The sequence below is a fragment of the Wasmannia auropunctata genome, unplaced genomic scaffold (genome assembly GCF_000956235.1).
Source record: "Wasmannia auropunctata unplaced genomic scaffold, wasmannia.A_1.0 LD335556.1, whole genome shotgun sequence".
NCBI lineage: Eukaryota > Metazoa > Arthropoda > Insecta > Hymenoptera > Formicidae > Wasmannia > Wasmannia auropunctata.
Genome location: NW_012027334.1, coordinates 510,920 through 524,079, shown reverse-complemented (window position 1 = coordinate 524,079; position 13,160 = coordinate 510,920). Strand labels below are relative to the sequence as shown.

Here is a 13,160-nt window from a genome sequence, read left to right as displayed (position 1 = left end):
GCGAGGCCAACCACGGCTTTAAAATGGCCACTCCTGGTGTCGCGCGTGCCACGCGAGGCAACGTTACGCCAAAGTCCGGTCGTCCCCGTTCCGCGCGAACGTGAAGAGCGAAGTGCCCTCGGCGTGTGGTGACCGTCGCCGCGTCCGCGTCCTCGTCCTCCCCGCCCGGAGGAGACCGCGCGTGAAAACGGCGGAGCTCGGGAAACGGAGCCGAGAGCGGAGCGGAGCGGAGAGAGCGAGAGCGTGAGAGCGGCGGCCGTGGTCCTCGGCGTCGCCGTGGCGGCGACGCTCTCGTGACGTCCCCCCGGCGGTGACACTTTGACGTCGGAGCGCATCGGACGCCTGGGTGTCCTCCTCGTCGCGTCCACTCCGGATCGACCCCGAGCAGCGTCCCCATACCGTCGCGCGCGCGGCGCGACTCGCCGAGAAGGGAACCTCCCGCGGTGAGAGAGACGGTGGTGGAGCCATCGGCGACGCTTTCGTGGCGCCTCAGTGACCTCTCGGTAATGCCCCGGCACTTCGCCTGTATTTTCTCTCTCTCTCTCTCTCTCTCTCTCCTGTCTTTTTATTTTCCTCCCTTTATCCACGCATACAACAAGTCGCGCGCGTGGATCGTTCCCGAGCGCAGCGGGCCTTTCACGAGGGTGCCGCGCGAGCGTGCGTGAGCGTCGCGACACATTGGCGACGCTCTGTCGCGTTTCATTGTCGCCTAGCGGAAGATGGGATCCCCAAGTCCCCGCGTTCGAATTCCCGACGTACGTCTGTCGGGCGCGCTTCGGAGCGATCCGCGTTTCCGCGCAAATAAATATATAGACTTCTGCGCGAAAGGGAAATTCCGAAGCTGTATGCGAAATTAATTCTGATTTTCTACTCCGTTTGTTCCTCTTTTTTTTTTTTTTTCAATACTCCACGGAGGCGATACGCCGATGAGACGCGTAGACAGGCGACCCTCCCATCGATCGCGGTTTACGCTAACCCTTCTGAAATTCATGGAATGTATAGTGTATGTACATGTATGTACAGTACGTTACAGTAGGAGCAATTAGTCAGTTTGCATGATCGCTTTATTGCATACCCAGATTTTATCGGTAAAAGTAAATAAAATTAATAGTCTCGCGCGCGAGACTATTAATTTTAAAATCTATTTTATTCTAAAGTCTTCAGAAACAAGATAACATTTTTGTAGGATATTCTACATTTAATTTAAAATTAAAAATTCAAAAATCATATTTTGTTAAAGAGGAATTTAAATTAATACTTGTTTATTTTTTATTCTTTTGATAAATTTTTTGTATTTAATTTTGTGATAAATATTTATTAATGTTTATGGTAATATTTATTTCTCGGGTACTACATATAAGCAAAGTCATATTGTAAATCATTTTTATTCTTTCGGCTTAAGTAGTTAAATAAAATTAAATTGCGTATATGTTGAATTTTCAATTAACGAAGCATTTGTTAATGAGATAAGCGGTCTGCAAAGAATTTATATCGATTAGCATGTCTTTACTAAAATGTTTTAGTAAGTATAATACTCGCTAATAGGTGTATATACTTACTAATAATAATAAACATGTTCATTTTTGTTTTTTACTTTCTCTAAAAATCTAATAAATATGTATTATATTTTATATAAGTTATATTTTTAATAGTTGATATATTCTAAGCCAAAAGTTTAGAAACACTTTTTAAAAATTGACATTTTTATTTACTTAAATATATACATAATAGTGTATTTTTTTAACAATGATTCTTCAGATCGAATAATTATTGCATTAAACCAAAAACAATTTATTTGTAGTTTTTATCGATGTCTCCAAACTTTTGGCCTGTGTATATGTAATAACTCAATTTTACGCTTTAACTAATATGTTTAAATATTATCATAAATAGGTACTTATACACTCTTCGTTCATTAATTACGATTTCATAAACTATAATTATTGATTTGTAATCAATAATTATGTCGAAATTATACACATCCAAACTTTTAATACGCTACCATTGTAAAGGTATTTCATTAACTACTCCACGTATGTGTACGTCCCGCTAATTAAATGAACTGCGTTTAATAACTCAATTAGGAAATTATTATAATTCGTGCAGCAGTTCTCTTTAATTAAACTTTAATTAATTAAACCTCCCTTACCTCTTCATTTATCTTGTTTCCGAAATTAACAATCTCACATTTATGTGATTAATAATCCATTAGTAACAGCAACAGCATTAATAATTTCAAAAAGCAAGATTTCTACATTGATAATTATTGTAACATATTGCGTAGATTCTACCTTAACAAATAACTTTGCTGGACCCGATTGACGAGAGTCTCGGCATGAGCAGGAGCAACGAAAGTGGTATATCGTTAGCAACGCCGCCAACGATCCACGTCGGGCCTATCGTCACGCCGGGGTCCAACGAGACCATTTCCATCGTGATACCGTTGTCAGCGCAGCTGGCCGCGATGGCTAGTCAGAAAGTCGACAAGAACTGCAAGGATTGCAGCAAGGACGCGAAACGGCCGGTCCCAGGCGTCAATCCCCCTCGAAGGTACGGGAAGCAGAGAGATTTTTTTCCATTAATCTTTCCACAATCTGTGAATTCCAGATCCCTCGGTACGATCTGAAAATTACATGGGTGAAATGTGAATAACATATGTTGTACACATGTTGAGTCAGATACAACTTTATCCCGTGGGGATATTCCTGAAATAGAAGTTCCATTTTGTTGACTCATAGATTTCTTAATAATGAAATTTTCAGAATTTCCAGATCTTTCAATGTCTCAGTCGCACAATTTTTTGACACAATTTTTTTTTAATCAAAAATTAATTTCGACTTCTATCTTACCAATTAAAATCAATGAACGATTGCTATTGAATAATGTTGCGTCCAGCTATATGTAAAGCGTCGTCTGCAATGAGATTTAAGACTTAAGATATAAGAAAATTAATCACAGTCGATTATTCATCTCACGCGAGAAGAATAATCGTTTGTAATTGGTTAACTTTCTTAAATCTTAAGTCTTAAGTCTCATTGTAGACGACGCTTTAAGAGAGAGAGAGTTTAACGTTGGAAAGCTCAAGTATATTCTTTTCTCTCCCAGCCCGAGGAACGACAAAGCGAAGGGCTGTCCCTTTCCCACATGCGCGCGCTATGGACGAGCGTTCTCCAGGGCGCACGATTTGAAGCGGCACATAGCTCGGCACTCGATGCGCAAGGAAAAGCTGCAGCACACCGACCAGCACAAGGTCGACATCGAGAACGCGGCGAGCGACGCGACTTTACGCGGCGCCCTTCTGCGCGGCGCGGAGAACAAAGGCGGATATCCCTGTCCGCGATGTAAGAAGAGGTACAACGATGAGGACAAGCTCCGAGCCCATCTGATCTCACACAGCAAAGTACGTCTTATTCGCAGTTCTTTAAAAAAAAAAAAAAAACTTGCACCTCGTTAATCACCGGAGAACATCACTGAAACAATCTCTCTATATAGATCTTTATGCGATAATTGGAGCAATAGCAGAAAGAATATTGAAAGAGTCCATAATTTCTAGCCAAAGAATAAGAGCGAGACGTTCATGTTTTGTATTTCAATTTACATATAAATCATGTATGTGTGTTATTATTTGTCTAGATGTCAAAGAACAATCACATGAAGCACGAGGAGCACGCTAGGAGTCACGCTACGCTGCAGGGTCAAGTGATGATGGACAAGTCCTCGACAACGAAAAACGAGGACGACTTTCTTCTGGAGGAGATGCTGCTGCTGAAGAAAGATCCACGAAGGGCGGATAAGAACGACTCGAAGATTAGATGCGATTACTGTTCAAAGACTTTCAAAACCAAATGGACTCTGAGCTCGCACGTGGCCGCCCACGAAGGCCGCTTCCAGTTCGACTGCGGTCAATGCGGCAAGAAATTCGTGAGGAAGAGCCACTACGAGGGCCACGTGCGCTCTCACGAGGCCGCCAGGCCGTACGCCTGCGAGCAGTGCGGCAAAACGTTCAAGGAGCTCAAGCATCGTCGTGAACACACCAAGCGGAAGCATCCGAGTAATCAGAGCGCAATACAGAGTTTATTAGATAGCATCGGGCCGTGCGCGGCCGAGGAGGCGAACATTGATCAGGCCAAATTCACTTTGTTAATGCCAGTCAATTTCGGCGCATAAGGAGTCGGAGGAGGCCTTCGTCTAAACAGGTCACTGTGGATCCTTCATGTTCAACTAACTAAGAGCTTGATTCCTTGAGAACTTTTGAAACGACGGGATCCAGATTTAGAGTGTGCATCCTTGTTACCTTGGGCCTTTTGGTACTTTGGCTGTTTGGTACTTTGGATGCTTCGGAAGTTTGGATCCTTGAAATTTTGATTATTTGGAGGATAGACTTGCAATTTTGAATGCGTGGAAAAATCGGATCCTTACTTTGGATCATTACTTTAGATCCTTTTGAATTTTGGTTGTTTGAGAGATGGAATCTTTTAACAATTTGAATTTCTTGAAGCAGTTGAAAATTAAAAGTTTCAAGAAGTTTCTTAAAAAAATTTTAAATATATTACATATATATATATATAATATTATTTATATAAATTGAATTTTTGGATTGATAACATCTTATAAATTCAAGGTTCTTCAATTCATTTGGATCTTCAAATTTTTGAAGGCTTCAATGAGGTGGAATTTACAATTAAAATTTTCATAATTCCAGTATCTCTAAACGACCAGAAAGTAATATGTCCAAACAATAATTTTTTCAAGTCGATTGATAAACAAGAACTTAATTTAATAATTAATGAATCAAAATCATGTGAACATTATGCTGATTATATTCAATTATTCTATACTTTACGAAAAAAAAATATATATATATAAAATAAATATTAAGTCAGTAAAATTCTTATCTTATATTTACTTCGATTTCCTTGATTTCCACATCTGCATCTATTTTATACAAATTCTTTAAAAGAAAAAATATAGCATTATATATTTATAAAAATTATCTTTTCAGAAACAGAAAAATAATATTGAAACGTTTTTATACGAAGATAATTCAATGAAATGATTAATTGAAAAAATAATAATTTAAAGACAATTATTTAAGCTAATTATATGTATAATGATATAAAATATAATAAGGAAATAAGATCACGTGAATTTTATTACAATTGATAAAAAAAGGAATTTAAAAAAGGAAAAAATCTCCGAAAGAAAAATTAGCATGTTTTTAGATTTTTGTATCATTTAGGACTTTAGGAAGAATTATATTTCGTTTCACTCACAGCTTCTCGCTTGTCTTCAGTCTGAAGCTATCATCGCAATGATAAGAGAGATTTACGATATAAAACTCTTTTGTTTTGCGCAAATTAGGGAGTTCTCACTCAAAAGATTCCTCTGCAAAATTTCGGGAATTCCTATATTTCATAACCGAGAAAAATCCCAGCGATCGTGATCGGTATGCGGGGACGCACGTGATCTTCATGATTGATCGCGATCGGTTGTGATTGCTCGCAACTGCAAGCGTGGACGATACTCGAGTCCGAGAGGAGCCAAATGAGCGCGAAACGGCGGAGAGTATTCTCGCGATGCAGACAGAACGCACGAGGACGCAAGAATGCCGCGTGCACGTTGGACACTTTACCGCCGGAAATCCTCAGCATCATTCTCAAGATGCTGCCGTTGCATGACGTTGCCTGCACCGTTCGTCTAGTCTCCAGGTAGAGATTCCTTCTACCGATCTTGCAAAACTAAAGACAACTTTAAAACTTATATGGAAAAACTCTGTTGGAATCTCATCTGCGCTTGCGATTATACGCTGAATACATATTAATGAAAAATAAGTATCGCGAATTTAATTACACAATATTTAGAAAATAAATTTTTTAAACTAATAAATTTTTAGTTTTGCTCACTTAGAGATTGTTATTTTATTAATTTGTGTATTGGTACAAACTTTGAAGACTTTACGTCTCAAAATTGGGAATTACGAAAAGAGGAATTTGACGCTTAGAAAGTCTTTTGAGCTAGCAAAATAAAATTTTCGGGTTTAAAATTTTAGAAGATCTTTAAGATCTAGCAAAATAAAATTTTCGGGTTTAAAAAATCTTTGAATTTCATTACCCTTCTTTGAAAACTTAATAAATTGTTTTTTTTTATACATCCTAAAATCTCTCTCAAGCTCTCCAACTCTCTTTTCCCTAAAGATCAAATACAAGTAACGAAATCCACTTTCTTATCTTTTCCTTGACTCTCCCTGAACAGACGCTGCTATGACATTGCTGCCACGGTATTGAACAGTGAGTTTCTAGTGGCTGGTACCAAGCTTGAGATTACAATGAAGCGCACGAAGGATATCTTGAACAACGCTAAGACTGAAATGGAACTAGTAGAGTGCAACAAAATTTTCAACGCGCTGGAACTCATTCGATGCCAATATCGGATGCTAAAGGCGGTCACCTGGCGATACACCCACCCAAGGTCTCTCTAAATTTTTCCGTCTCAAATCTTCTTTGATAGTAGCAATAACGATAATATAGAAATATTAAATAGCTCTATGTTACGTCATTGCTGTCTAAATGTAAAATCCCGCTGGTTTATTTAAGATCGTTAGATTAGTTCGAATCAATCCATTCAAAACTGTTTGCTATTAGCCTTAAAAAATTGCTCATATATGTTTAGCATTGTTTTCCATATCGTTAAGCTTTAAAAATATACGCTCTCATTCATTATTTTGCTCATCGGCGTCGAATATTTTTCCCCTCCTCGCATTTTCTCCCCATAGTCTAAATATATTTTTCAGAAGTTTTAAAGTTAGGAATTTAAAATGTATGCTATGTAAAATAAAATATAAAAATGTTATATGATATATAAAGTACAAAATCCTTAAATATTATTAATCAATCAATTTTTATTCGAATATTCTCTTCTGATTTGAAATATATCTTTGACTGGGCATTAATTTTAAGAGGAGTGCGTTAATGATACGTAAATGTATTTAAAAAAAAGAATCAATATTCCCCTTGCTTATTTTATTCATGTGTTGAAAAGGTCGCGCGGCTTACCCATCTCGTGTTTCTACGGCGGCAGGATCCTCGATAATCTCAACTGCCTGCTGCAGATGGTCTTCAATCCCTGCCGAGGGTCGCGCGTCTTCAGTTACGTCGACCTGCAGATCTTCGTGCGCACTTGCGAGAACTTCATGGATCACTTCGAGAAAGTTACCGAGCGCAAAGTAAACGGGTAATATGTCCCCTTCCTTTCGTCATCCCGTCTCGGAACAGTTTCTCCATCACCATTTAATTTTTGCGATCATTTATTAGCGACGATCAATCGATTAACGAATCAACAATCGTCGATCGAATAATTATCACTCACGTTCGTTTAACCAATGATCAGTAAAGACAAATCGTCAATAGATCTGCGCTGATCTCGGGATGCAAGCTCGTCGACGTGCTGGACTGTCTGGAGGAAGGTAGGCAGGTGCTGTCCTTTAGGATTTCATCGAGGACAGACAACCCTGTGGTAAGGGATTCTTGAAGATATTCAGTGATGGACTCAGGGAACTATTTTGAATACGTGACGAAAATCGTTTAAATATCATTCGAAGCTAAAAAACTTTTTTAATTTTGAAATTCTGAAAGATTTCAAAACGATTTTGAATGTTTTATAAATATGTTTCTTCTTCTACATTTATATTTTATTATCTCAATCCAATCTCCGCTTTATACATAAACTTAAGAGAAACATATTTTTAAAGAATTTTAAATTTAATTTCTGATACTGAAAGCGCAAAGATATTTCCAAAATCATCGCAAAGATAGTTCTAAAGAAATTTTCCAGAGTTTCGAGACATTCAAAATTTTTTAAGATTTTTAAGAATTTCTCGTAAAGCAAATCTAAATTCAAAAATTAATCACCTTCAAAATTTTATCACCTGAAGATTTTGCAAAAAGAAAATCGAGAAAGATTATCGATAATAATATCTCTTCAAAATATCATATGAACATCTCTTGGGTGAAGAACTTTCAAGGCAAAAATTAGAGTTATGAAAATCTGAATTAAGTTACAGCCTATGGATATGATTAATACATACTATATAAATATGGCTCCTAAAATCCACGACTTATTGTTAATTTTCCAGGTCAGCATGCATCTCAGATACGTCCTAAAACGCACGTGGTTCACGTGCTTGCGGGTGCCTAATGCAAGTAACGAGTATTCCTGGCGGGACAAGCAGCGATACATGTATCTGAGATTACGCCGGCTGGTCAGCAGCTACAACAAGCATCTGTTCCATAAGCTGCACCACGAACGCAAGCTGATTCTTCAAGCGACGGTTCGTAAAACTTTAACGTGGTCGTTGAACAACAGCTGCCCAGACAGCCGTCCTCTAGAAAGCGAAATTTGTAGTGCCGTCAAGTTATCAGTTGTCACGTGGACGGTGTCTGTTGATTTATCAAAAACTTGATTACATTAGCGAAAAAAACACACTTTTTCCGACGATTTTGACAGACGCGTCGTTTTTCGCACGTTTCCAGACGCCGTCGTTGGCCGAGTCCCGAAGACCGCCGCCGGCCTCCACGTATTCGGGATACGGCGAGTACGGGGGGCAGTTCTTTTATTACGGTAACATGAGCAAATACGCTTACGAGAATAGATTCAAGTACACGAGACCGAGTAGCGCGGAGAACACCGGCGGGGAGCTCGAAGAGGAGACCAATAGGCCGCCCTGCTTCGATTTAGTCATTGGAATCCAATTAAGGCAATTCAACACGAATAAAACAATTATTTGTAAAAATCATGGTAGTTGAAAAAGTTGTCGAAACTCTCCCCAAGTTCTCTCCCTGCGGACAGTTCGTTTTAAGAGCCCTTCTCGTCTCTCCTTAAACTGTAACTGTAACGAAAATGAAGCTACTCTCTTCTGGTTTTCGAAAGTAAAGTCCTCCTTTATGAACTGCAAAATATTTCAGATACTGTTAGAAATAATTTGATCTCCTGGTTTAGTTCAATATATCTTACAAAATAATCATTTAATAACGACGAGTATGATTTTCTGCGAAAAACAAAAGTTTCTAATATTACAGTAATTGTCGCATAATGTGAATAATATTACTGTAAATAGAGAAAATTAGCGATTGTCCGACGAATACAACTTCTCGATTAAATTTCCGAAGTTTGCATTCCTCTCGAGTGCAGACAAATGAAGAAACTGTTTGTCAATCGTGATTATATCAGTTTAGATGCTCGCCAGAATTGGCGCCGCTAGCGGCAGGGACGAGTCTGAAAACTGACAGTCTCGAAGGCTGCGGTACGAACTCGTCGCATCAGGAATTGTATCTGAAACTAAGCGCAAAATGCGCGGTGTCCAGGATCAACAGACTGCCGGATACCTTCACCTGGGAGGTGCGTGACCCTCAAAGGAACCGCATGCAATATCGTTGAATCACGTATACATTCCTATATCTATGTACAATATTTAGCGACTAGATCGACTTTTGTTGTTGTGTAACTGAAGATCAAATAAAATGGTCCGCACGTTTTATTCAAATGTTCAGGTTTTCGAAGCCTCTCTCCAATAATTTTATTATAGATAAAAATGGATATAAAAATTTAATTTATCTCGATGTTACATGTAATATTGCACGGCAAAAATTTATACGCGCGATTACTAATATTCATAATCTATTTCTTCTAATATTTATCCAATCTAACGATAAGAAAATAGCTACAGTCAAAGAATAGGGGCCTTAATCTCTGTAACGCGACAAAAAGGTCAAAGAACGATACGATTTAAATTAAAGTCAAATGACTTTAAGATGCGTTTATTTACACGAAAAAAATTTCTTAAATAGCTAAATGAATATATATTTAACTTGCGGACGCCGTCACGCTGACCGCTTCGTCCTCCACTTGAGGCTGCCACGTGGTGATGTTCAATTTCTTAGCGCGTTTCTCCAGGATACCGTAGGCAAAATGATTAAGCATAATACCTTTGGGCAGGGCAATGCCCTGAAAGCGATACAGACCGTCCACGGGCCCGTCTGTGAGCCTGTGTATCGACGACACAGTAACGCGTCCAATCAGACCGCTGTTGCCCACCATGGGACCCTTGCTGATATCCACATGGTCCCCCATGCGATACAATGTTATCTTATCGTTGTCACTGTCTTTGACGATATTCGGTATCTGCTGGGACTTAAAAGGATTGTCCTGGAAGCAGAGAAGTACAATTTACTTTTTGAGTAGTTCTAAAAAAAAATAGTACTTAAGTTTTGTAAAATAATATCCGACACTTTCGTCGAGTTTTATAAAATAAAATAGTACTTAAGTTTCGTAAAATAATATCCGACACTTTTGTTGAGTTTTTATAAAATAAAATAGTACCTAAGTTTTGTAAAATAATATTCGACGCTTTTATCGAGTTTTATAAAATAATACCCGTCCACTTTTAACACCTTTATCATAGTAATCCCATGATACAATTGATTTTGATTTAAAGTTGTTGAAGAAACGAAAAATCCTTTTATAAAATGCTTCAATTTTTGCAAAACATTTGTGAATTTTACAGTAAATTAGCAGAAAGTTAAAAAATGTATTTAATGTATATTAATCTTATAAACCTGGAACGTTACAAAATTATTCCATACGCATCAATGTGATATACGTAAAAATTGTGTATTGGCTCGTATTTAGAGCAAAATTAGAAATCAAAGAGAATAGAAGCTAATAAAAGAGAGCAAAAAGAGAATACAATCACGTAATTCAATTTGACAAAGCGAAACATTTCGACTTTACTAAGTCTTTAGCCGAAAATACAAATTTCATCAAAATATTACATTAACGTTTTCGGTTTTTTTTTTTTAATAAGGAAAAATTCATTTTTGCTCATTTTATCGGTCTCTATTCTCTTCTGTTTCTGATTTAGTGATATATGTAAATTCCAAGTTATACATAAAAATATCAGACTTAACAACTTGCGGTCCGCAATCAAATAATCTTATTGCCGTCTCTACCTGAAACATGTTCAGCGCAACGTTGCACGGCACCTCCAACCGTTCCAGCGACAATTCGCGATTCGCCAGTTTGACGAAGAGCGCGGACATGGCGCGTAACTCCGAGTCGGTCGGCCGCCAGTCCGGCAGATCGATGAACGCGTCGTGGGTGAAGCTGCCGGAGGTGATCACCGGGATGGGAAAGCTGTGCAGGTGCACGTTCACGTTGTCCTTGAACGCGCTGTCCGCCACGGCGCCCAGGGCCAACGAGCAGGTCCGCCAGAAGGCGTAGTTGACCGCGCGCACCCGCGGGTTCTGCATGGTCACCAGCTGCAGCTCGCAGTCGCCCGTAAACGGTCTGTGCATGTCCCAGACCTGACCGTCCACCAGAGCGATGGCGGACGTCTTGGCGACGTCCTCGGATATATGCCTGGCGCAGTCGTGCGGCGTGGAGATGTTCCGATTCATCGCCATCACGATCTCCTCCTCCACCGACTTGTATTTCACCTCTATCTTCTGAATCCTACCCAGTTCCGATCGCTGCCGCCGCTTCTCCTCGTCGAAAAGCTGGCTCCTCCGTTTCCTCGCCTCCGCCTTGGACAGTGTGCCGGTGCATCTCGACGACGCGATCTGCGCAGGTAACCTCAGGCCACTCGCACAGAACCTCCTGCATCTACGTAATAAATTATTCTTAATTAATACGAATAATCAGAGCTAAAATTTATAAATAAGTCAGGATGAAGGCCAAAGACGAGCGAAAGACAGGTGTTGGTAAAATTAAAATTATTTAATATTAAAGTTATATATAAAAGTCATATTTCAAAAGAAGACATTTGTAGTTCGCTTGCCTTTGTCCTGGCTTATTTATATTTATAATAACGAGCTGGTGTAACTTATCTGTTTAAAATTTATAATATATATTTATATGTAATAATGATTAAATATGATTCTATAATATATATCTGTATAAACACATTATAAATAACATTGGCTTGATCAGGATTGTCTGTTAACAGGTCTGTTAAATCGTTTCACATCTCAAGACAAAGGAGGCCAATCTCACCACCTCCCCAGTAGCTTAAATCAGTATATTACATTTAAGAATTGCTAACTGCAAATTTAAAACTGATCGTATTATTTCATTTTTCTTTATCCATTTGCTACAAATTATAATGTATTTATGTCTGAAATACGTTCTGCAATTAGTAATTTTTAAATTTAACCAGCTGATTTATTTAATAATTTATCAAGGTAATCGGAGAGGTGAGACCGGCGCCCTAGTTTTTCAAAAGTTCCTCAGTTTGTTGTCCTGGCTTATTTATATTTATAATAACGAGCTGGTGTAATTTATCTATTTAAAATTTATAGTATATATTTATATATAATAATGATTAAATATGATTCTATAATATATATCTGTATAAACACATTATAAATAACATTGACTTGATCAGGATTTGTCTGTTAAATCGTTTCACATCTCAAGACAAAGGAGGCCAATCTCACCACCTCTCCAGTAGCTCAAATCAGTTTATTACATTTAAGAATTGCTAACTGCAAATTTAAAACTGATCGTATTATTTCATTTTTCTTTATCCATTTGCTACAAATTATAATGTATTTATGTCTGAAATACGTTCTGCAATTGATAATTCTTAAATTTAACCGGCTGATCAAGCTTAATCGGAGATGGTGAGACCGGCGCCCTAGTTTTTCAAGAGTTCCTTACAATCGGCAGAAATACGACTATTGATAAACACGGGCCTTAAAGCGTGAAAGTCTTCAATTCTAAAAATGCAGACAATTCAAATCAATTAATACTCAAACAGATTTGGATTACATTATTCAAAAATTTCGTAATACTTTAAATAACAGTACCCGTGGAACATGTTGAGGTTAAGATGTTGCAGAGTAGACTTTCGCAGATTCTGTTTGATGTGAGCATTTACTTATATAGAAAACATCGAAACGATTTTTCACACGTGCACGCAAAGACTGTACTGTGTTATTTAGTTAGAATTGCGGCGTTTGGAAACTATAATGGGCAGTAACGGTAACAATAAAAACGTGCTTATTTTTCAATTGTTAGACAGAGAGAAACCATGTGTGGCATGAGTGTCAATCCACAATGAGGATTTTAAGTCCCTAAGCAATAAGAGATGGACCAATCGCAGTCGA

The 13,160-nt window shown here is 38.4% G+C and overlaps 3 protein-coding genes across 4 annotated transcripts; 2 read left to right on the top strand and 1 right to left on the bottom strand.

The window, feature by feature from the left end:
- The first annotated feature begins 1,369 nt into the window (after positions 1-1,369).
- Positions 1,370-4,888, top strand: LOC105456789 (zinc finger protein 431-like). Its single transcript, XM_011701091.1, has 3 exons — positions 1,370-2,550; positions 3,106-3,400; positions 3,634-4,888. Exons 1-3 carry the CDS (start codon positions 2,336-2,338, stop codon positions 4,165-4,167), a joined length of 1,044 nt encoding a protein of 347 aa, XP_011699393.1. The 5' UTR covers positions 1,370-2,335; the 3' UTR covers positions 4,168-4,888.
- A 417-nt stretch (positions 4,889-5,305) lies between these two features.
- On the top strand, positions 5,306-9,538 carry LOC105456790. Of its 2 annotated transcripts, none has more exons than XM_011701093.1 (7): positions 5,306-5,708; positions 6,253-6,468; positions 7,078-7,230; positions 7,407-7,512; positions 8,132-8,326; positions 8,529-8,752; positions 9,231-9,538. In XM_011701093.1, exons 1-7 carry the CDS (start codon positions 5,545-5,547, stop codon positions 9,430-9,432), a joined length of 1,260 nt encoding a protein of 419 aa, XP_011699395.1. In that variant the 5' UTR covers positions 5,306-5,544; the 3' UTR covers positions 9,433-9,538. The 2 variants fall into 2 exon arrangements, with proteins under 2 accessions (XP_011699395.1, XP_011699394.1); XM_011701092.1 differs by having other exon boundaries at positions 5,307-5,708; positions 7,039-7,230.
- A 241-nt stretch (positions 9,539-9,779) lies between these two features.
- Positions 9,780-13,107, bottom strand: LOC105456787 (39S ribosomal protein L39, mitochondrial). The gene is made up of 3 exons (XM_011701088.1): positions 12,861-13,107; positions 11,004-11,655; positions 9,780-10,200 (listed from the first exon to the last, which is right to left on the bottom strand). The coding sequence occupies exons 1-3, from the start codon at positions 12,869-12,871 to the stop codon at positions 9,859-9,861; spliced, it is 1,005 nt and encodes a 334-aa protein (XP_011699390.1). The 5' UTR covers positions 12,872-13,107; the 3' UTR covers positions 9,780-9,858.
- Positions 13,108-13,160: the final 53 nt, after the last annotated feature.

Excerpts from the sequence above, each read along its gene's own strand:
- LOC105456789 (XM_011701091.1), top strand. The coding sequence starts at position 2,336 with ATGAGCAGGAGCAACGAAAGTGGTATATCGTTAGCAACGCCGCCAACG. Across the intron at positions 2,551-3,105 it reads GGCGTCAATCCCCCTCGAAG|CCCGAGGAACGACAAAGCGA; the intron begins GTACGGGAAGCA and ends TTTCTCTCCCAG. Across the intron at positions 3,401-3,633 it reads ATCTGATCTCACACAGCAAA|ATGTCAAAGAACAATCACAT; the intron begins GTACGTCTTATT and ends TTATTTGTCTAG.
- LOC105456790 (XM_011701092.1), top strand. The coding sequence starts at position 5,545 with ATGAGCGCGAAACGGCGGAGAGTATTCTCGCGATGCAGACAGAACGCA. Across the intron at positions 7,513-8,131 it reads CGAGGACAGACAACCCTGTG|GTCAGCATGCATCTCAGATA; the intron begins GTAAGGGATTCT and ends TTAATTTTCCAG. Across the intron at positions 8,753-9,230 it reads GTCATTGGAATCCAATTAAG|ATGCTCGCCAGAATTGGCGC; the intron begins GCAATTCAACAC and ends ATATCAGTTTAG.
- LOC105456787 (XM_011701088.1), bottom strand. Across the intron at positions 10,201-11,003 it reads TTGCGCTGAACATGTTTCAG|GACAATCCTTTTAAGTCCCA; the intron begins GTAGAGACGGCA and ends CTCTGCTTCCAG.